At 44.9% G+C, this 21,845-nt stretch overlaps 1 protein-coding gene across 4 annotated transcripts; it reads right to left on the reverse strand.

The window, feature by feature from the left end:
- Nucleotides 1–1,423: 1,423 nt before the first annotated feature.
- Nucleotides 1,424–20,048, reverse strand: NUDT12 (nudix hydrolase 12). 4 transcript variants are annotated; one of them, XM_053300538.1, is made up of 7 exons: nucleotides 19,897–20,048; nucleotides 18,591–18,799; nucleotides 16,045–16,634; nucleotides 14,262–14,429; nucleotides 10,276–10,389; nucleotides 6,104–6,303; nucleotides 1,424–3,477 (listed from the first exon to the last, which is right to left on the reverse strand). In XM_053300538.1, exons 2-7 carry the CDS (start codon nucleotides 18,794–18,796, stop codon nucleotides 3,367–3,369), a joined length of 1,389 nt encoding a protein of 462 aa, XP_053156513.1. In that variant the 5' UTR covers nucleotides 18,797–18,799; nucleotides 19,897–20,048; the 3' UTR covers nucleotides 1,424–3,366. The 4 variants fall into 4 exon arrangements, with proteins under 4 accessions (XP_053156513.1, XP_053156515.1, XP_053156516.1 ...); XM_053300540.1 differs by lacking the exon at nucleotides 19,897–20,048 and adding an exon at nucleotides 19,528–19,890; XM_053300541.1 differs by lacking the exon at nucleotides 19,897–20,048 and adding an exon at nucleotides 19,514–19,890 and having other exon boundaries at nucleotides 16,453–16,634.
- Nucleotides 20,049–21,845: the final 1,797 nt, after the last annotated feature.

Genomic DNA, 21,845 nt, shown 5'->3' on the forward strand with positions numbered 1-21,845 from the left:
ACAAAGGAGTTAATCCTTGCCCTGTGCAACTTTGCTGGGTGTGCTCTTTCAGCACAATGGGTGAACGGGTTTGAGAAACCTTTGTGGAGCAAAATGAAATGGGTGCATCAGAACTTATCTTGTGTTTCTTTGCGAATATGGCGTCTCGAAGAGAGGCACCGGACTAGTTGTCCAGTGAGTGTTAACATGTCAAGAATAATATCACCTTTCTGGAGAAAGCAGGTCTAAGGTGAGGTCAATGACTGGATGGATGACCACCTGGAACCCTATAAAACCTACCTTGATTTCCACGATAGAAGAAAGACAGGATATAAAATAATAAAGAACAAAAGCCTTATGAGAGTTGTAGTCCATAAGCCAGGGTCACAAATTTTGGCCACTGGTACCATCTCAGGGGACACTCATAGTGATTTTTGACATTTACCCCTCTAGCGATGTTGCATTCGGCAGCATTAACAGAGGTATAATGTCCAGGTAATAAAAAGTAATACTTCCACCTTATTCTGCACTGGTCAGACATTTGTCCAGTACTGGACACCACATCTTAAGGACATTGAAGAACTGGAATTGGTTCAGAAGAAGGCAACAAAGATCACCAGAAATCGGTAAGCCAAGTCCTATAATGAACGGTCAGAATAGCTGGGCATGTCTGGCTTGGAGAAGAAAAGACTAAGCAGAGATATAATAGCCCTCTTCAAATATCTGAAGAACTGGCATACAGGAGGAAAAGCGGATTTGTTCTTTGCTGCTCAAGGTCAGGACTAGAACCAATAGGGTTAAAGCAGTGAGGCTCAACTTTGGACCTCATGAAGATGTTGGCCTACAGTTCCTATAATCCCTGGCTATTGGCCACTGTGGTTGGGGATTATGGAAGTTGAAGTCCAAAAAGAGCTGGGGGGCCAAAGTTGAGCAGCCCTGGGAAAGCACTTCAGGCTAGACATTAGGAAGAATGGCAAGAGCTACTGGACAGTAGGCAGTGTGTCTCATACAGTGGTGGCCTTTCCTTTACTGGAGGTTTTCAGAGGATGGACAGTTATCTGTCAGGGACACTGTGACAGTTTACTGTTCTTATTTATTTAAAATATTATATCTCACCACTCCAGCACAATGCTACTTGGGGCAGTTCTAAGTAGGGAGATGAACTAGAATACCCACAAGGTCCCTTCCAACTCCAGGATTCTATTATTTCCAAGTGCTCTTACATAGAGAGCCCTAGAGAAACCCAGGGGCTCACTGAACGCACATTCTGCAGCAACCTAAAATCCAGTTTTGTAGCACAGTATTCGCATAATATGTGATTTTCTTAAATCAGCAAAGGAGCTCTGTGATTTAGCAAAATGCTGTAATTATGTAACTGGTAAAATACAGTGTGAAGTGAAATGCAAACAACTCGTAGAATGTAATAAGGAAATGATCTCAGCTGTACCGTAATATAGTCACTTTAATAGGATTTTTGCCAGAGTGCCACTTTGAAGGTTATACAGGGTTATACAGTCAGTCACAGAACTAACACGGTATATTCTGCTTCCCCTATGAGAAGTAGCATTTGCAAATACTAGAAATATTGCTTTGAAAAGGCACAGTGAAAAGCTGACAATCCTATACCAAGTATCAAATTTTTGATGGGCCAAATCTTTGGCAGGCTTAAAATACTACACACCTGGAACATAGGAACCTGCCATATACCGAGTCAGATCATTGGTCTATCTATCTCAGCACTGTCTTCTCAGACTAGCAGTGGCTTCTCCAAGGTTGCAGGCAGGTATCTCTTTCAGCCCTATCTTGGAGAAGCCAGGGAGGGTACTTGGAACCTTCTGCTCTTCCCAGGGCAGCTCCATCCTTTGAGGGGGAATATCTTACAGTGCTCACACTTCTAGTCTCCCATTCATATGCAACCAGGGTGGACCCTGCTTAGCTAAGGGGACCAGTCATGGTTGCTACCTCAAGACCAGCTCTCCTCTCCAGGGCAAGGATGGCGACAGAGCTGCAGTCACTTGCTTCCCCCAACTCGTATTTTGCTCACAGTTGCTGTAAATGTACAGTCCAAGCCCATGCCAGCAGTAATAACATGGAGGAACAAATGGTGTGTTATTCTGTGTGCAGTAATCCCAAGCACTGTCCTGTGAGTAACTATTCAAAGAAGCTTTTGCTGCATACAGTGGACACTGAAGTCTGAGAATATATTGTTTGTTTCAATTTTTATCCTACCTCACCCTCTAGAAATTCAGGGCAGCACACAAGGGTCTTTCTGTCCCCCTCTCCCAGATCTTATCCTCACAATGGCCCTATGAGGTAGATTATGTTGAGCAATAGTGGCTGACCTAAAGTCACTTTTGTGGCCGATTGAGGATTTGAATTTGGTTTCTCTGGTCCTAGCCTGATCCGCCGTCTGCTACACCACACTGGCCCTATCGCTTGGAGGACACTTTGCTGATTACACATCATCTTTCTCACGCGTTCTTTGTGTTAATGCTTCTTTCTTTAAAAACAAAAACAAATCCCAAAATACAGGTATCCACGTGCTAGTATTACATGCCTGTTCCAATAAACAGAAGCATTAGCCTTCCTAATCCTTTGTCAGCCTAGAGAAAGCATATTTTGCTCGGCTCTGATTCTGAGAAATTGCTGAGTGGCTTTAGCAGGGAGTCATTTGGGCTAGAAGTGTGCATCCTGAAATAGTCCTTGGTTCAATTCCTCCAACAAAGCATCAGATTCAGAAAGTTAAACCAGTCAGCAATCAATAAAATGTATGACAACAAATCAAAATCATGACTCAGGTGAATGCAAAACATTGAGGCTGTTCTCACGCGCAGGCAAAACTGGGGGCAAACCGGCAAGGGAGCCCTGGCTGTTAGGTTAACTGATCGTGTGTTGGTGCCATGCGGCTCTGCATGGCACCCACACACCAGCAGCCTCCCGGTTGGCGTCACGAAACTCCCCATAACGCACCGTGCACTCACACAGAGCATTATGGGAGTTCCGGGGGCCTCCCGGTCCCCAAACCTCTCTGCTGCCAGCAGAAGCTGGCAATCATCTGGACGGCCAATCTACACGCCCAAGAACGAGGAGAGGATTGTCCGTGGGGGAGGTAAGCTTTTCAAGGTTTCCTCCCCGTGCCTTGTCAAGCCCTTCTCATGGATTGTGAGAAAGGGCTCACTGTTTTCCTGGAAATCTAGGAACGAACAGACCTTGGAAAATTTCAGAAACGTACCATGTGTGCAGCTATATTTAGGGAGGTTACTAGATTAAACCTCCAAAATAATGGTAGCTTACAATGCTGGGTGATTAATTATATTGAGTTTAATGCCAACGTATTAGTAGCCTCAGGAAGTTGTGAGATAAGATAGACAAATCAATTCCTTGGATTTAAAGACTTGCATTCATTCCAATCCAGTGCTTTATCAACTGGTGTGCAATGGCTTGATGTGGTGGCACAAAAAAAGCACTCTGGTTCCTTTTATTGAGGACTTCCACAACCTGAAACACATAAAAATAGCATCTGAGTAAGTTAAACACCAACATAGGAAACTGCGTACATCATCGGATCAATAGTCCACTCAATCTGAAGTCTTTTACAAACAACAGCACCCAATTGTTTTAACAAGAGAGGTGTGACAAAGCTAATCTTAAGAGATTTCATAAATTATATGAATTGATTCTGCTTCTTGTGCAATTCTAGTTAACTATTTATGCAAAGTGCTGTTATCTTGTTGAAAACTAGACAGGGAGGTCATTAACATAACCAAAAACTGTGTTCCACCCAGGTTTGGGAGCTGTGTGCTCCCAATTTCAGGTTGTGTGGAAGCAAGGCAGGAGGAAAAGCTACCCAGGTTTTCCTCCTACCTTGCTTCCACTCAACCAAATATTGAGAGTACACACAGCTTCCAAACCCAGGTAGACTATGTTTTTTGATTGTGTGAAAGATCTCAGTCACTTCACCTATAACTACATTCCATAATACACAATGAGCCGGGTCTCACGATCAGTGAAACCCAGTTCTTGAGAGTGTGCGGGGAGGGAGCCCTGGGCAGCTGGATTGGCCGCCCACATGATTGCTGGCTCCGTGATGGAGCCGGCGGGAGGTGGGGAGCTCAGGGGCCGCGTGCCCCCTGGAAGCTCCAGTATGCCCTGCGCGAGCGCACAGGGCATACTGGGTAGACCCCTGGAGCCGGGAGGTGGCTTTTCACCTCCCCTCCAGGGGTCTACTTGTGAGTAGCCGTGGCGCGGAGCCACACCATGGCTACTCACGATCAGATAGCCCGGGTTTGTGGAGCACTCGCTCCGCAAACCCGGGCTAAGGGGAGGGGTACTTGAGTGGGGTACCTGCTCTAGAACCACCGGGCTCACACGATCTCATGATCAGCAAAAATCGGGCTAGGCTCTCCTAGCCCTATTTTTGCTGATCGTGAGAATAGCCCCAATGAGGCTCTCCACACGAGCAGTGTGGAGCGCCGTAAGGGATTTCGCGGTAGAGAGCAGGCTTGACCCGCTCTCTCCGCAAACGATCAGGCGGCTAGAACAGGGTGGTTGGATTGACCGCACACAAGATAACTGGCTTGGTCACGGAGCCAGTTGGGGTGGTGGGGATCGGGGGCCTTCTCTCTCCTGGAAGTCACAGAATGCTCCAGGCTTGTTGTTGCCTCCCTGTTGGGGGTCTCCCTGTGGTTAGTGGAGTGTGCACTCTGCTAACCTTGGTTTTTTTGGAGGCAATTAAGCGGGCTTGCGGCCGGGAGCCTCGGGGCTCCCGTTGCAGCACACGACCTGCAGAAACCAGGCTGGGCTCCTTAGCCAGGTTTCTGCAGGTCATGAAAATAGCCTCAGTATTAAGGGCTCCTATCTTCACCCTCATGTGCTACTCCTAGTGTGATGAACATCTTTCATTCTCCTGACTGGATTCCTGAACTCAGTGGTGGGAAAGCCACAAATGTTTGTAACTGTTCTGATGATGGCTTGGCCGAGCTGTTTCATACCTAGTTATTAATATCAAGAAAACAAAACAAACAATACTGCTCCTAGAGGTTTTCTCTCTCTCTCTCCAAATCTTATGACCACATATTACGCTGTGAGGCTGCTGTCAAAAGCAGCCACGACCAGGCGAAGGCAGCCTTGGTTGCCCGTGAGAACTGCCAGGAATCAGTGGCTCCCGGCGGCACCTCGTCAGCAAACCCGCCAAACAAGCCCACCAGTTAGCTGAAGTTAAGGGCACCCTTGTGTTCTTAACCCTGTGTAACTGCCTGTGTGTCAGAACTGGATGCTTGCGGGGAGACATTGCAGGGCTCCCAGTCAGTGCTGGGGGGTGGGATCCCACAGTGCATTGTGGGATTTCTGGGGGCTGGGATTCTCCCAAACCCCTCCCCCCACACACACACCTCCATGCTGCCTGGGACAACCGCAGACCATCTGGGTTCATGGTTCGCACACCCAGCAACTCCATGTGGATTGTCTGCAGGGAAGGTGAGCTTCTGCTGCCTTCCCTGCTGCCCACCCTCAGGCCCTCTCACTTGATCGCGAGAAAGGGCTCCATGTTTTTCGGTGGGTGTATAAAGGAAAAAGAGGGGCAGTTCAAGAATCTCTAAATAACTAGTCTGCTATGGAATTAACCAAATGCTAGTGAGGTGTGCTAGTGTGGAACTACCCAAACGATAGTGAGGAAGAGGGAGTTTTACATTAATTATGATACACTTAAGGTAAGACTAACCGAAAAGCTTGAATACCTTTATCCAAATGGAAGTTGTTCTTCCAAAAGATTATCACTGTATTTATTTTTTAAAAATATCTTGGCTACTGTATGGCAGATACACTAAAGCTGAATCTGCATGATCGGCATCCCTGGAGAAAGTCATGCACATTTAATGCTTGCCTTTGAAATGCATCTGCAAGACTTATTGGCAAGATCTAGAGGCTCAGTAATGGAACAATTGTCTATACCAATTCTTTTAGCAACACATAATTTTGTATTTCACTGTAAATCACTGTACAATAAAGAGAGAGTACAAAGACTCATTTGTCCAACTGGGAAAAAACACACACATCCATATTGCATGCCCTAACTGATACAGTCAGAGGGCAATCAATAAAGAAAGGAAATTAAATTGAACTTTACCTGTTCTCTACTGAACCAGCGGGCATCTTCTATTTCAATGTTGTCAACTTTAATTTCTGTAGACACTGCAGCCGCTATGCATCCAATCATTAGGGAGGAGGGCATTGGCCATGGTTGACAAGAGACATACCGAACATGGCCCACTTTAACTCCACTTTCCTCCTCTACTTCTCTTCGAACAGCATTTTCAATTGTCTCTCCTAATCCAAGAAAGGAAAGCACAGGCAACTGACATAGCTCCAAGCACAGATTATATCTTGTACTTTCAAGTGACTCAAAAAGATTTGAAATGTTATCCACAGAACCCACAGATAAGGCACAATCGCAAGTCAGGGAAGTATGACAAACAGAGAGAGGCAATATTTCCAACTTGAAAACACATCTAGAAAAATGCCAAGATATCTACAGCAATGCTGGCTAGTTCTTTCATGAGTACAAATGTGCCACGTTTGCAGCCTTTCCCCGACCTAAGCAATTGTTTTTACAAATACAGAGAAAACAATATTTTCAAGTATTACTTCAACGTTACCAGAACAATTGCATCCCACTTTTACTGTGCATGGTTGATGCAGACATTATGGGCAGGATCCTATCTAGTACTTGTGCAAACACAAGATATTTTGCTCACCACCACAAGCAAGGTGGGAGGGGCAATTTTTGCTGGCTCAGGGAACCCTCAAGGACATAACCCTTAAGGCAGAAGGGAGGAGAGACTAGCAAAAAATCACCCCTCCTCCTCTTACGTGAGTGGGTCAGGGAACTTGCTTGTGCAAGTCCTAGTCAGGATGCTGCCTGATCTGGGGCAGAAGTCAGGGACTCAAAACCTCATAGCCCATACTGTAAATGCTGACTCTTTAAAGTGAACACCTTCTTATTCATAATTTCCAAAAGCTGAACCTCATCCTGAGAAGAGGTATGCAGAAGAATGGGAAAAACATCAGTAACTGCAAGAACATTGCAATGCCTTTCTAGGCTGATTTTAATTAGAGACTGCCATGAATTTTCAATAGCTGACACGATTAAGAAAATTACTCAAAGTAGTCCCATTTCAACAGGACTACTTTGAGTAATTTTCCTCATGTTGGCCAATAACTATAATTTTTCAGTTTATATACTTTAAACATTGTAAGTTGATTTTATAAATCTTTCAGTGGCCATTTTCTCAGTATCACTGAATACCTTTGAACCTCAAAGTATAATGACAGGCCCAATTTCAGTGTAGTGAACAAGGCTGTTAGAGTACTTTGAGAGTTGCAGTTACATGCTGGGATCCTATGGATACTTCCGGTATTAGTTGTGTAACTTTTAGCACAACTAAGCCACTAAACTATATTCAAACACATAGGTGTCCTTAGATATTACTAAGAATAGTAAGCTATAGTAGTAATAGTACAACAATAACTGCTATCCACCGCACATTCTCCATATGAGATCAATGGTGGCAACATCGTTGTAAAAACAGCATTGACAGCAGCACTCCACCAGAGACAACTGTCAGCCATAGCTGACATCCCACATAACAACAAACAGGTCGCTTAGTATGCTGACTGAAAGAAGGGAGGCTGAGGTCTGATAACAACATGGGCTACTGTATCTCCATCTCTTTGGCTGGCGGGATGAAGCTAAATGTAGGAAAAGCCCAGCCATGTCCTTTCTCTATTAGGCATGCTGGATTTAAGGTTTAAAGCAGCTTCCCAATAGCAGGATGGGGAGCAACTCAGCACACATAGAAGAGAGAGTCATGAAGCAGACCCCAGAGGATCCCCAAGTAGAAGCACTGAAGCAAAGATTTCCTCTTGTCTACATCCCATGCCTAGGCTTGCTGAATACCCTACAGATCCATATGCTTCTACACTGACCAAAGGCAGCTGTAGCACATAGGGAAGAGAATGTTGGCCAAAGACCAAGGGCATCAGCAGAAGATTTCCTAAGGTGGGAAAACAAAGTTTATCCATATTTTGTGAGAATGAAGGCAGTCAAACCAAGATGGAAAGCAACCACACCACAAGATGGAAAGTAGTAGGAGCACCTCACTAAATCGTCAGCAAAGGTCTAATTGCATAGCACCTTGAGATGTGGTGGTAAGAACCAAAAACAGTAGATTATGTCTGAACAATGAGTGCCATCAAATGGAGGTTCCTATTCAATCTCTATGACTCTTCCACTAGAAACTAGCACATCTGCTTTTGCCACTCAAGAAGCTCCTTTTCAGTCTTTTGTTGTCTTTGCTTTAATCCCCTATAATTCAGCATGGATTCCTGATCCAAATGAACTTTCAGAAGCAGAGCCAGGTCTCATGATCAGTGAGACCCGGTTTTTGTGAGTGTGCGGGGAGAGAGGGCTAAGCCCACTCTCCCAACACATGAGCAGGGAGGGAGCCCTGGGCAGCCGGATTGGCTGCCCACGATTGCTGGCTCCATGACAGAGCCAGTGGGGGCTGGGGGAAGCGGGAGCCGATTGGCCCCCGGAAGCTCCAGCATGCCCTGCACGAGTGCGCAAGGCATGCTGCGAGACCCCCAGAGCTGGGAGGTGGCTTTTCGCCTCCTCTCCGGGGGTCTCTTCCTGAGTAGCCGTAGCGCGGAGCCGCGGCACGGCTACTCACGATTGGAAAGCCTGGGTTTACGGAGCACTTGCTTGGCAAACCCGGGCTAAGGGGAGGGCTACAAAAGCGGGCTAGCCGCCTGCGAGCCCGGTGGTTTACACAATCAGCAAGAATCAGGCTGGGCTCTCCTAGTCCAATTTTTGCTGATTGTGAGAATAACCCCACAGGCTTACTGGGAGATGCTTTGCCCAAATCCCCCCTAGAAGGCTCAGCTGAGTGCCCACGCCTGCACTCTTTCGGATCTGAGCTGTGCCAAGCTTTTTAGAGCAAGCTTCTGGTACACAACATGCCTTGGAGCTCTTGGAGTTTCTCTTGAAGCTCTTGGAAAGATCACCTTATCACTGCACCCCAGTTATTCTGCACCCTTCACTTTGGAACCCGGCTTGTTGACACATGCTGGGCATAAGGCTCATAAATACCTTGACTGGATGCTGCCTAAATGCCTTCGGAACTCCCTGTATTAGGTGCTATCCACACAGCTCAGGATACTGATCCAGCCTGATGAAGGCTTTATTATAGCATGGAACCCTCAATCCCCAACTTGAGATTCACCCCTCCTCTTTTGAGATCTGCTGCATCAGAATAATGGGATAGGTACAATCTCAACTTGTCTCCTTCTCTCTTCTTTTACTTTTCACTGTTGCCATGCAGCACTTGTTGTTGCAAAATCCCTACTCTCAGATGGCTTTCAATTAATTCCCCTACTGTTGGGTTGACTCTCTAATAAAAACCTTGCTATTTGGAGAAGTCCTGGTCTTTTGACTTTACTTATCTCTTTGAGATATTCTACCACAGGCCATTTCAGATTATACTTTCTCACCACCAGTACTAGTATCTGGGTCACATGTTTAGAGATGGTTCAGATGAACCAACCTCCCATGACATAAAGAAGCACGCCAGGAGGGACACCTTGGAAAGAGATCAAGATGTGCATGTGCTCGGCTCATCTCTTTCTTAATTGCATGGAATGGTTCAGGGGGCAAAAGTAGCTTCTGAACTGGCCCTTTGATGGTCTGTTATTTAGCCCCGTGACCCAAATTATATAAGCATTGCTTCTGGCGGATTGGTTGTGGGAGCTAGTAATCTGAGCCAGCTCTACTGGACAGACAACAGCCTGTCTCCTCATCTGCTTTAGAGCTCCACAGCTGCAGAATGGAACAGGTTTCCTTAGCCCCAAGAGTGTCAGGTGCACAGCCACCCTAGGACACCCAAACAAGGTGTCCATGAATAAGAGATATGAGTTTGAGGAAATGTGATAACATTACAATAATAAAGATATGCAAAGGTTATTTTAATATGTGTTATAGGACACCGAGTTAAAAACTCAAAAGAAATTTATACAGGTTAAGAACAAAATAAATGAATGATTAAAGTACACTCAACAGGAATTGTACCTTTATACTGTGGCTTTATAAAGAAAGTAACACAGTTTGCTACAGGCCAAACAAAAAGCTGCCATTTAGAAAACAAAGGCTAATAGATAAATTTTGTCCTGCAAAGGATAAGAAAGTATTCTGGGGTAGAAGTGAAAAACAGGAAGTTGACACAATATACATGAAGAAAACTTCACCTGGTTCCACAAATCCGGCAAGGCAAGAAAACATGCCCGGAGGAAATCTTTTTTTTCGTCCCAAAAGGCAGTGGTTGCCACCTGGATGAATAACTTGCATTATCACTACAGGATCTGGAATACAGGTACAAGTTATTCATATTTAAATAGCTTCAAAAGACAGCAACAAAGAGCACGAGTACCCTTTCTCACTCAGTATTCATATCTCCTTTAAAAGCTTGAAGTCCAATTTTCTAGAAGCCCCATAGCTAGTAAACTTATTGCAGGTTCTTTTAAAATATGTATTCACCTGTTTTTGTAACACAGATACCTTGCGGGGATATATTTAAGTCGAAAAGTGAAACTCAGGAGATAAATAACCTGCAACTGTAGCATGCTTTTCATAAAAATACTGAAATAAGTGACCTACTTACACACTCAACAGAAATCAGTGACTTAATCAGCAAGAATTCTTGCCTTCAGCTTCTTGCAGTCACAGATTAACAGACCAGGTGAATATATTTCCAAATGTAATGCAGAATTTGAAGCACAATAAGATGCAGTTTTCCTCACAGCTGTGTCATAACAGTACCTTTTACAAGTCATTCTCTATTTTGCCCTTTCACTTTCCACTGCCTTTTGGGGTGGGATTCCTTTTCTCTTTCAATTAGATTGCCTTTTAATTTCTAGAAGAGAATGAGTGTCTCCAATGGTTCACTAAAGAGAAGAGAAGATTGGCCACTCAAATTATCTGACAACTCCAAATGAGGCCTAGTGTGTATGTAAACAATGGATGGGTTTGCATAATGTTAGTTATGTTGCTGAAACTCGGGAGGTGGAAGCATGCATGCTCCCGTGAAAGCCCATAAAGTGATGGTGTGCCAGCTCTAATGTCAGCTGGGTGCTGTGTACTGCTGAACATTCAACCAGGATTAGTAGCATAGACTGGATCTTGGATTACTGATACTGGTTGAATGTTTGGTGGGCCGTTGCACCCAGGCAACACTGGAGCCACTACACAATCACTTTATCAACTTTCACGGGATCGCACAGGCTTCTGCTTCCAGATGGCATTATGAGCATTGCTCAATTGTGAGAACCAGCCCAACCTTTTGCAATCCCGGTTTGCAGGCAAACTATGATTTTTGCAAGCCATAGTTTGCTGGGTTTGGACAAAAAAGGCAAATATTTGAATTGGAAGTTTCTAATCTTGGGATGTGGGGAGGAGGAAGTGCATGAGCTGTTTGTTCCCAGCATTATACTGCATGAGCCGTTTCTTCCTAGCATTATATTTCAGTGGCTTAGGGATGTGTGCGAAATGCAATTTGGCATCCAAATCACAGCACAATCCTTTTAAAGCAGAGGGCTTATGCAGCCCCTTTAACACAGAGAAGAGCAGGTTCATACCTGCTCCTCCTCTGCTTGCCGCCACTTCCATAATTGTGACACTCCCCACAGCTATAATTGCATGCCAGTGAGGTGTCTCCTTGCTTCCCATGCAGCAAGCACATGGCCACCATGCATGTGCAGAGGCCGTGTGCGTGCCAGTGTCGTGTGGGGCGCAATCATAGCTGGGGTGAGTGCCCCAATTACAGAAGTGGTGGTGAGTGGAGGAGCAGCAGGAATGGGCCTGCTCTCCTCCATGTTAAAGGGGCTGTGTAATCTCTTGGTTTTAAAGGGATTGTGCTATGATTCGGATGCCGAATTTTGTTTTGAGCAGATTCCTACAATGCCTCTGATAACTCTGGTCTATAAACCGTACCAAAAGATCATAGGCTGGGAAACATAGGTGCCACTGATGCAAAGTTGAAATAGAATTTGCTATACTGTTCCCACCCCCACAAAATAAGGTTAATATAGCAATGTTACAATGTTTGAGGGGATCTTTATTCCTGCTTTGTTTTCCCCTTTGAGGAGAAAACTAGATGTTACTTTAAATACCGGTTCTGCAGCTGCTTGCTTTTCCTTTATCAAGTAATTCATGGAAGGTAATCTGAATCAGGATTATGGCAGGAGCAAAAGTTTAAAAACTTTCTCCCCATACCATGGTCCGGATCCAGACTATTACATGCTCCTCATACTCAGCTACATGGCATGTGCTTAATAGTCTGGCTCTTATTCTGTACCTTTTGTTCAACTCATTTCCTTTTCTGGCAAACTCTTTTTACATTTGTTTTTTCTAATGAGCCTGTGCTTGCAGGTTTTCTCCTGCCTCCTCTACAAGGTTTCCGGATTTTCATCCATAGAAAGTGCCTGAGAGAGGCGACAACTGCTGTGCCCTTCACTCCACTGCTCCACCAGTCCACCTTCCACCTTCCTCAAGCAAGTAGGATTCTGCTGAAGTGGAGGGGTGTTAGTGGTGGACCAAGGGACCACTGGAGCAGCATGCTGGGGATACAGTAACAGCATCTTCTCTTTGTGCTTTAAAGACTCAGGCTCCTTCTTCAGATGAAGACACAGCAAGTGAATCTCTTTTAATTTGATATTCACCCTTCTTGCTGCATTCTCCCCTTTTTGTTGGCTTCTCATCTCAGACTTTTTCTTTCCTGTCAAAATGACTGATATGGCAATCCCATTAGGTAAATATGTTTCAAAGAGTGATGACCTGTGGAAAATGTATATGCTGTAAGGCAAGCAGCAGAAGTTTCCAATCCTGCTGACTGCTACTTTTGTTAAGGAAATGTTACTAGAAACACAACTGTTGACTCAGCGCACTTGTACATCTTATCCTGCTCACAATTCTTTCCTTTGTGTAGGCTCCTAAAGATTTAAGAACTTAGCAACTTCAACAAACTTATCTGTAAAATTTAAAGAATGAGTAGATCAACCAAGATCAAAAGGAAAGCAGAATAACAAACAATTAAAAGGAGAAGAGACGGGCATACAAAGTTCTGTGACAGAGAAGGGAAGGAGGAAGGTGCAGGTTAGAAAGGCAATTTGGAATGAATATCAAACTAAGCAGCTATAAGCGGTTTATATATAGCTGTTAAGATATGAAAGCAAGACAACAGGATACATTTTTTAAAACACAAACTGCAAGAAAATTTCTAAAGAAGGAAAAAAGGTAAGGTACAAATGGCGCAGTGGGGAAATGACTTGACTAGCAAGCCACAGGTTGCTGGTTCAAATCCCTGCTGGTAAGTTTCCTAACTATGGGAAACACCTATTATTGGGCAGCAGTGATATAGGAAGATGCTGAAAGGCAGCATCTCATACTGTGCAGGAGATGGCAATGGCAAACCCCTCCTGTATTATACCAAAGACAACCACAGGGCTCTGACACCTGTGGCACACTGTGACTCGATGGCACACTTTACCTTTACATGTAGTGAAACAACTGGAGATACGTTATCTCCAATTTGTGTTTTCACCTTCTATGCACCATAAAAGGGGTCTTGTCACTGTACAATTAGAACACAGTGCAAGAAAATAATTTCAGAATGCAAGGTACAGTGTAACATTTTGTCATTTAAATAGTTAAACCCATGTTAACCGAGGAAGAGCCCTTCTTTAAAGTCATGACTGTCTTGTATTTAGTAAGGCGAGAACAATTGTCCCTATTCAACCCATCAGAGCACCTCTCTCAGTGGCTGTGACTGGTATCTCCCTTGTATTTCAGGTAATACTGGGAGTCTTTTGGGGGCAGGGAACATTCCTGCCCCTCCACCATTCCTTTTGCAATGTATACCACAAAGTGAACTTCTTTGTTGAAAAGGAGCATATAAATTATTCTGAATACAAACATTACTTTCCCTTACTGCTGTCTTAGTGATTCTATCTATCTATCTATCTAACATATTTTTATACCGCACTGGGTGGTTTACAAAATAAAAACAGAAAGTAAAACATTAGTTAAAACAAGAACAAAAAGTTTAAAACATTACAACAATTAAAAAATTTTAAAACAATATTTTAAAACAGCATTAAAACCATTAAAACAATATTAAGTAAAAGCCTGGGTGAACAGATGTAGTGATGATGAAGCAATATGTTTACAGTTCTCTTACCAACTCTTGGATAGCATGTGTTGTGAATTCCCTGATGGCTGGGGCAGTCTCCTTTCAAGCAAGTTTTCCTGTAGCCTCCATCTTCTAATTTAGTTCCACTGCCACATGTTGGGCAGAACCGATAACGATGATCCCATGCTAGAACAGACCTAGCCTGAGCCACAACTCCTTAAAAATTACAAGAGAGAAAATGATCAACATACTTCTCTCTCTCCCCCACTGCCTTCACACACTCACTCTCTCTCTCTCTCTCTCTCTCTCACACACACACACACACCCCAATATCAAATTTCTAATTTGTTAAAAAAAAATTCACATAGGGCTTGTTAGAAAAAAGCTGATCTAATATAAGCACTTATTTGCATACTGATCCATTTTACATGTGTTACTTGTGGCCATGGTCCTCAGATATGGAGGTCCACCTTTCAGAATCATTGAAATTTCGAGATTTCAACAACTGCTATGCTAGGGATCCATGAACTTGTGGTTTACATGGCTAGAACATGCTTGTGAGTGAAGACAGATAATGTAATGTAAATCAGTTATAATTTTGTTTATTGTATAGGGAGGGGAAAAATCAATATACCTCATATTCTCTAGCAGAAAAACAAGGAAGAAAGGGGGTAATAACAATGCCAAAGATATGACAGGGTCCTACAGACGATCTTCTCAGTGCTTAGTTTGTGGATTTGTAACATCTTTGTCACAGGGCAAACTGTAAAATAATAATCCTGCCTTCAAACCAATGCACTTTTTTAAACATGGTGATAACCTTGTCCCTAAACTAATCCCTAGACATTTTCTATAATGTCAGGTGCATGTTACAGGTGCAGGAACCCATAATACCAATCAAATGCAGGAAAACCGTCAATAGGAACTATATCATGAGAGGTCGGCAAACAAGTACTCTTCGCTATTACTGGCTTACATACAGCGCAGGGACCTGCTGACTCAAAAGCAGGGTGTCCACACTGGTTCCATCCATCTGAAAACTGAACGCATGCTGCTGGAGAGCCTCCATGGCTTCGAAGAATAATGTTACCTAGCAGAGTCTCTTGCATAATGGGAGAGGCACTGGTAAGTGCTGACACTACTCTTAAGAGCCACAGAGGCTCTCCAGCAGCAGCATGCACATGGTTTTAAGATGGACAGAACCAGTGCAGGTCCCAGCTCAAGACTAGGGATGTGCACGGAGTGGTCCGGAGCCCATTCTAAGGGCCTCCGGACTGGTCCGGACCTGGTTCAGCGGTCCAATGTCGGGGTGGTGGTGGGTGTAGAACTTTAAGGGCGGAGGAGGGTGTACCGCCACTTTCCCCCCTCCAGCGCTCCCAGTTTTTAAGGCATTTGGGGTGGCAGGGTATCTTCCTGCCACCCCTTCCCTTGTTCCTCAGCTAAAAGCTTCAAAAGGTGGACTGCGCATGCACACACCGTGCGCTCGTGTCACGGCCGTGTGTGCGTAAGACATGCGCACGCAACGCACAGACGTGAAGTACGTCGTCTGCCTTTTGAAGCTTTTAGCTGAGGAGTGGGGGAAGGGGCGGCAGGGAGATACCCTGCCACCCCAAATGCCTTAAAAACCTGGAGCGCTGGATGGGGAAAGCAGTGGGAGGGGTAAGTACACCCTCCCCCGCCCTTAAAGAGTCCCCCTCCCCAGAGCTGGACTGCGGAGGTGCGGTTCCGTGCACATCACTACTCGAGACAGTGGGTCCTTGGGCTGTATGTAGGCCACTGCCCCTCATTCCTAATAAACCAACAATCAAATAGAAATGCCTGGGGACCTTACCAGCTTCGTTTTCAGACAGCTGCAGCAGAGCTGGCATTGGTGGCTGAAGGAAGTGACAGCCCTTATGCTTCTGAATAAAGCTCTCAGCAGCAGGAGCTTCTATACTGAGAGCAAACCAAGCAACTAGACTATTGTCTTCGTCTTCATTTGCATCTTTCCCATTTGGAAGCAAGTTGTCTTTCCCCTGAAGTTCCAATCCAAGAAAAATCAAGGTGACTGCTTCAGTCTGCTCCAGATATTCCTTTACATCCTTGTAGCAAAACCTACAAAGTTTAACTTTTGGATACTGGGGACTATCATGACCATCATCTGATATAGCTAATGGACTTAAATTTGAAAAAAGGATATATACAGTATTTGGCTGCTTCTGTTTTATGTCTAGCCATTTAGAATCGACCCTTTTCTCACTTTTTCTGTCTAGAAATGTTCTGCAAAAGAAGTTATCATGGTCTCCAGTTTCACTGCTCAGGAAAAATGGCTTCTGTCCATACTTTACATTAGTTAACAAGGTGGCTATGTTCTTATAGCCCCAAAATTTTGCAATGTCTAGTGCAGTCTGGTTTGATTTATTGATAAGGGATTTGTCGCATCTGGAAAAAAAGTGAATTTAAAGAGTTACAACTCCTTTTTATGAGCATTGTTTGTCACATAAAACTTTACAGTGTACTAGACACCATTCAACTTACATTGTGCAACTTCACAACCTATCAAGAGACAGAATGTCAAAAGTGGGAGGGCTAAAGTGTGTGTCATGGTTAGAGTGTTGGACTAAGACTGGGGAGACAACATGCAATAGGGGATGTATTGAAGCCATAATCTATTTCCAAATATTCGCTGTGAACACTCTGTGTCATACTGATAATGCATCTGCAAATCATTCTTCCATTACAGCAATTATTTTTGTAGTAATCACTCTATATTTCTCTCTCTAGACCAAGTTACTTAGCCGCAAAACTGATGTTGTGTAGCACAGAATTAGAGCTATCAGGATGTAATGGCCCACATTCTCCACAGCTTGAAAAGGGCAGAGCTCGTTGGGAGCCAGGACACTAGCTGTGTTGCAACACCGATCCGCTGTCCAGAGCACAAGGAGGGGGATCCGGAAGCAGTCCTTTTCTTCCCTCCCTCCAAAAGCTCTCTTCACTGCCAGGTAACATAGGCCTCAGAGTCATATTCCTGACAGTGAACAGGGAGGTGAGATACGGAAAAACTGCTTCCAGGTCCGACTCCCTGTGCACTGAGATGTAAGGAAGTGCACAGAATGGCATTTGTGTACCGTTCCGAGGTCGGAACACTCGAAACAGCCTGGTCCGTGGTTGGAACATTCCGACCACAAACCGTTCTGCATATCCCTACTGTGCGGTGTAGCAACGTTGCAACACAGCTAGAGGCTATTCTCACGACCGCACGGAACTGGGCTAAGGGAGGCCAGCCTGGTTCTGCATGGTCGTGTGCTGCAATGGGAGCTGCATGGCTCCTGGAAGTAAGCCTTCAAAAATACCCCTCCCCTTAAAACAGGTTAATGGAGTGAGCACCAACAAGGCTTCCAGCCTCGGGGGTCTCCCCAGAATGCCCTGTGCACTCACGCAGGGCATCCTGGGACTTCCGGGGGCCGGGCAGACCCTGATCCTTGCTGCCCCTACCAGCTCTGTGACAGAGCTGGTAATCGTGTGGGCGGCTGATCTGGCCGCCCGCCCAGGGACAGCTCCTTGCTCATTTGTGGGGAGAGCCCAGTTAGGCTCTACACATGGATCGTGTGTAGAGGCTCCTAGTGTTCAGGAGCCCTACGATGGCAAAGGTCTTGCTCCTTCCTTGGAACACAGGAAGCTGCCTTATACAGACTCAGTCTGGCAGCAGCTCTCCAAGGTTTTAGGCAGGAGTCTCTCCCAGGCTACCTGGAGATGCCAGGGACTGAACCTGGGGCCTTCTGTAGGCAAGCAGATGCTCTATCATTGAGCTATGGCCCTGTTCCCTAAGGGGAATATCTTACAGCAGACAGTGCTCACATATAGTCACTAATCCAAATGCAAAACCAGAGCAGATCCTGTTTAGCAAAGTAAACAATTCATGCTCTCCTCCCTTGTAAGTGCACAAAATTTTAATTTCACTAGGACTGGGATGATCAAGATGCCCTAGCTTGAAGCTTTCTTCATATATTGATTTTCTTAAGACAAACTCCTACATTATGAGTCTAACACAGGGCTGCTCAACTTCAGCCCTTCCGTTGGTTTTGGACTACAATTCCCATAGTCCCCAGCACACCACATGACAGTTGTGGTTAACAAGTTACCTGAATTCACTGTTTTTCTCTGGTTTGTATCAGTGCTCAGTGAAAGTATCTCTGTGAACTTTCAAGAATAAAACAGCTTGAAATATAAACAGAATTTATTTAATCTGTTTTTATATTTTAATTTTAACCCTGAAGCTAAAAAAGTATTTAAATTTTTTAGGTTTAAAACTACAAAATTAAACACAGAATCGTTCTGCTGTAAGGTCCAGCAGGACATGGGATGTGTTCAGATCATTTAAATAATTAGTTTTCTTACCCCTTTTCAAGAAGCGTCTGCACAATCTCAAACTGCCCATTTCTAGCAGCATACATCAAGGCTGTCCACCCATTCTTAGCAGTTTCATTAATAAGGGATGGAGAATGACTGAGCAGTGTTGTAAGTTTGGTTTTGTCTCCAGCTGCAGCAAAATTGTGAAACTCAGCAACCAATTGTTGTTTTGGATTCCCTTGAATATCTGCCATGATCTGTTTGGTTGAAAACACAACAGACATTTTAAAACACCGGACTGCGTTCTGCAGATCCAGTTTAATATCATATTGCATATTAATTTGATAATTTTATCACAAATATATATATATATTATATATGAGAAGACTGCAAAATCGGCTGTTTGCAGAATTGCTTTTCAGATAAGAAACAGTTACAGTTAATGCTCCACCACAGTAAGGGTACGAAAACTTTGGTTCATCATTAGGAACACAGGAAGCCGCCATATACTGAGTCAGACTATTGGTCCATCTAGTTCAGTATTGGCTTCACAGATGGGCAGCGGCTTCTCCAAGGTTGCGGGCAGGAATCTCTCTCAGCCCTATCTTGGTAATGTACTGTATGCTTTGGTAGTTTGTTGGTTCAATAAAAAACTCTTGTCCTATTTTTTAAAAAAACTCCTGTCCTATCTTGGAGATGCCAGGGAGGGTACTTGAAACCTTCTGCTCTTCCTAGAATGGCTCCATCTCCTGAGGGGAACATCTGACAGTGCTCACATTTCTAGTCTCCCTTTCATATGCAATCAGGGCAGACCCTGCTTAGCTAAGGGGACAAGTTATGCTTGCTACCACAAGACCAGCTCTCCTCCTCCTCCTCCTCATTATCCATCACATGCACCACGCTTTGCAGAGGCTGCGGCAATTCATATCTTGCTGACCAAAATCTCAATTCATATCTTGCTGACAACCCACCTAAGAAGCCGTACCTCTTCCTAACCAGTATACTACGGTTGATCGAAGAATGGCCCTTCGCCACTAGATATAAAAAGGATCAGCTTGGATCTCTATTACAGGGGCGGACTGGCCACTGACAGCACCCGGAAGTTTCCCAGTTTGCTTCGGGGACCGCCTCGGTCCTTGGCCGGCCTCTCAACCACCGGCTCTTGCTCCGCCGCTAGCAAAACAGCCGGCAGAGAGCACGCGACTCCTCTTCGCCTGCCCACGGCTTTCTCCGCGCCCTGAGTAGCCTCCCGTGGACGGTGGCCAGGCGGGCAAGTAAGCGAGAAGGGCCAGGTGGAGGAGATGGCGGTAAAAGGCCGGTTCCCAAAGGAGACAGGCGCCGCCGGGCGACTTACGGAGAAAGGAGCCTGCGGAGGTCGCGGGATTCAGAGCGCGAGAGGAAGGGGAGGGGCTGGACTCTGCGTCGGTTCCGCCAGCTGGCTGCCGTTTGCTCTTTCCCCGCTTGTGTCGTCAGCAGCGCTGCCTCTGTCTGGCCCGTTGCCCCTTAAGCGCCGCGCGCGAGCGGGGAGGTGCCTGTTGCCTGTGCGAGGCGTGCAGAGGAAGCGGGAAGAAAGAGCCCTGTGGGGAGGGAGGAGGGGCAGGCTGTGTGTCTTGGCTTTTTTAATGTATGGGTCCTGCGTGGCGGCGGGTGATTTTCTCTCCCCCCCCCCCAGTTATTTCAGAGCAGGTTTTGGGGGCCAAAACGGCGGCCCACCCAGTCCCTCTCAAAAACTTGCAAACCTGCCTGCTGTGCATACGTGCCCATACCAGCCCTGCACTTCCTTGGTTTCTGCACCACATTTCCGTTTCTTTCCCCCTGAATTTGGGGGGATGTCAGTTGGCTTATAATGTGATTGAAGAATCTCTTTTTGGCTAGTGTACACATTGTTTTCTGCTCTCCGTTCCACGTTAATCTTCCCATGCAGCAGAAACAGTGGGAGAGAAAATGCTGCCAATGCTATTCTGTGTGAAAATGTTCCTGGTAAATAATTTCTATGATTTTCCAGGAATAAAGAAGATTAAATGACTAAACACCAGCTTTTATTTTAGGCAGAACAAACTTCTGAGCTGCCTGTTGACTTACATATAAAGATTGTTGTAAGTTTTTATCTCCTTACGTCTGCAGAAGCAGCTGCAATAAAAGACCTTAGCACTATTTCTCTTGGGCTCTCTTTGAGAGCCCCCCCGCCCCCCCCCCCCAACACACAGAGTGGCTGAAAGGCTGGACCCCAATTCTAAGAATGATTATCCAGCAATAAGCCCCAGTGATTTTGTGGAATTTACTTACAGACAAATACTGCTTAACACTGCAACTCACGTGTTGTGTCTGAAAATGCTTGGAGTCGGGTTCAGCTCTTGAAGTGGTTTCCAATGCCTACTCTCAAACTTGGATCACATAAAATAATAGAAAACGGTGCTTCACATTATGTGCTGACTGCCTAGCCTCAGCTCAAAAGCTGTAGCTTGCAGCCTCTGCACGTCTCTTCCTTAGAGATCAACCACTTCATTCCTCACTGTTTCCTTGGGAATCTCTCTACCCTGAGCTTGTTCTTTCCGTGGTAATCTTTGGCCTTCATGAAATTTGCGGGTGCCTTTGACTGGAAAAGCTGAAGCCTTCAGGAACCAAATCCTGAGACTCTCAGTCTGGATAATAGAATTGAGCCCACTTAAGTAATAGAATTGAGCCCACTTAAACACAAAAGGAAGAAGGAAAAAGAAGTGACACAGCCAATACCGGGCACCAGGGCTGTAGTGAAGCACCTAAGAGGTCACAGAGACAAGCCTCAAGGGAAACCTAGAAGATTTTCCCTCTGTGGAATTCTAGTTTACTTACAGGATTTTTCTAGCACTTAGACATTTTTTACAAAAAATATTTTAGAGAGAATAAATAAGTAAACAAAACAAAAAACTTGTTTTTCCAGTTGCAAACATGGTTGGTGCATTTTTCCTGAAATAAAACACATGAAATGATTTTGATTTTGTATATTGTTTTGAGGGTTGTCTCTTATTTGCACCTGAGAGTAAGTTTCAGTGACAACAGTGAGATTTACTTCTGAGTGAACATGCATAGGTTTGGGCTGCATGGCTATTTTAGTTTTTGGGCCATGCAGAACAGTGTTCATTGGAATTTATGGACTGTCTGTGTACAGGGCAGTGTTTCTCATTGTAAAGCCCAGGGACCAGTAGCTCCCTGGGTAATTGTTTATTGGGCCTGTGAGAAGCTTTGATCAAAGCTGAATACTCTGCACAATCCTCCTGGCATCATTTGGAGGCAACCATTTCCACCATGCAGTGCTACATTTTG

The sequence above is a fragment of the Hemicordylus capensis genome, chromosome 2 (assembly GCF_027244095.1).
Source record: "Hemicordylus capensis ecotype Gifberg chromosome 2, rHemCap1.1.pri, whole genome shotgun sequence".
In the NCBI taxonomy this organism is placed as follows: Eukaryota; Metazoa; Chordata; class Lepidosauria; order Squamata; family Cordylidae; genus Hemicordylus; species Hemicordylus capensis.

What these genes read in the sequence shown, in the direction of transcription:
- NUDT12 (XM_053300538.1), bottom strand. Translation starts at nt 18,796, where the DNA reads ATGGCAGATATTCAAGGGAATCCAAAACAACAATTGGTTGCTGAGTTT. An exon ending in CAGACGCTTCTTGAAAAGGG is followed by an intron (nt 16,635 to 18,590) that starts GTAAGAAAACTA and finishes CTTTTTTTCCAG; the next exon opens with ATGCGACAAATCCCTTATCA. An exon ending in TGCCGGATTTGTGGAACCAG is followed by an intron (nt 6,304 to 10,275) that starts GTGAAGTTTTCT and finishes TTCTTGGATTAG; the next exon opens with GAGAGACAATTGAAAATGCT.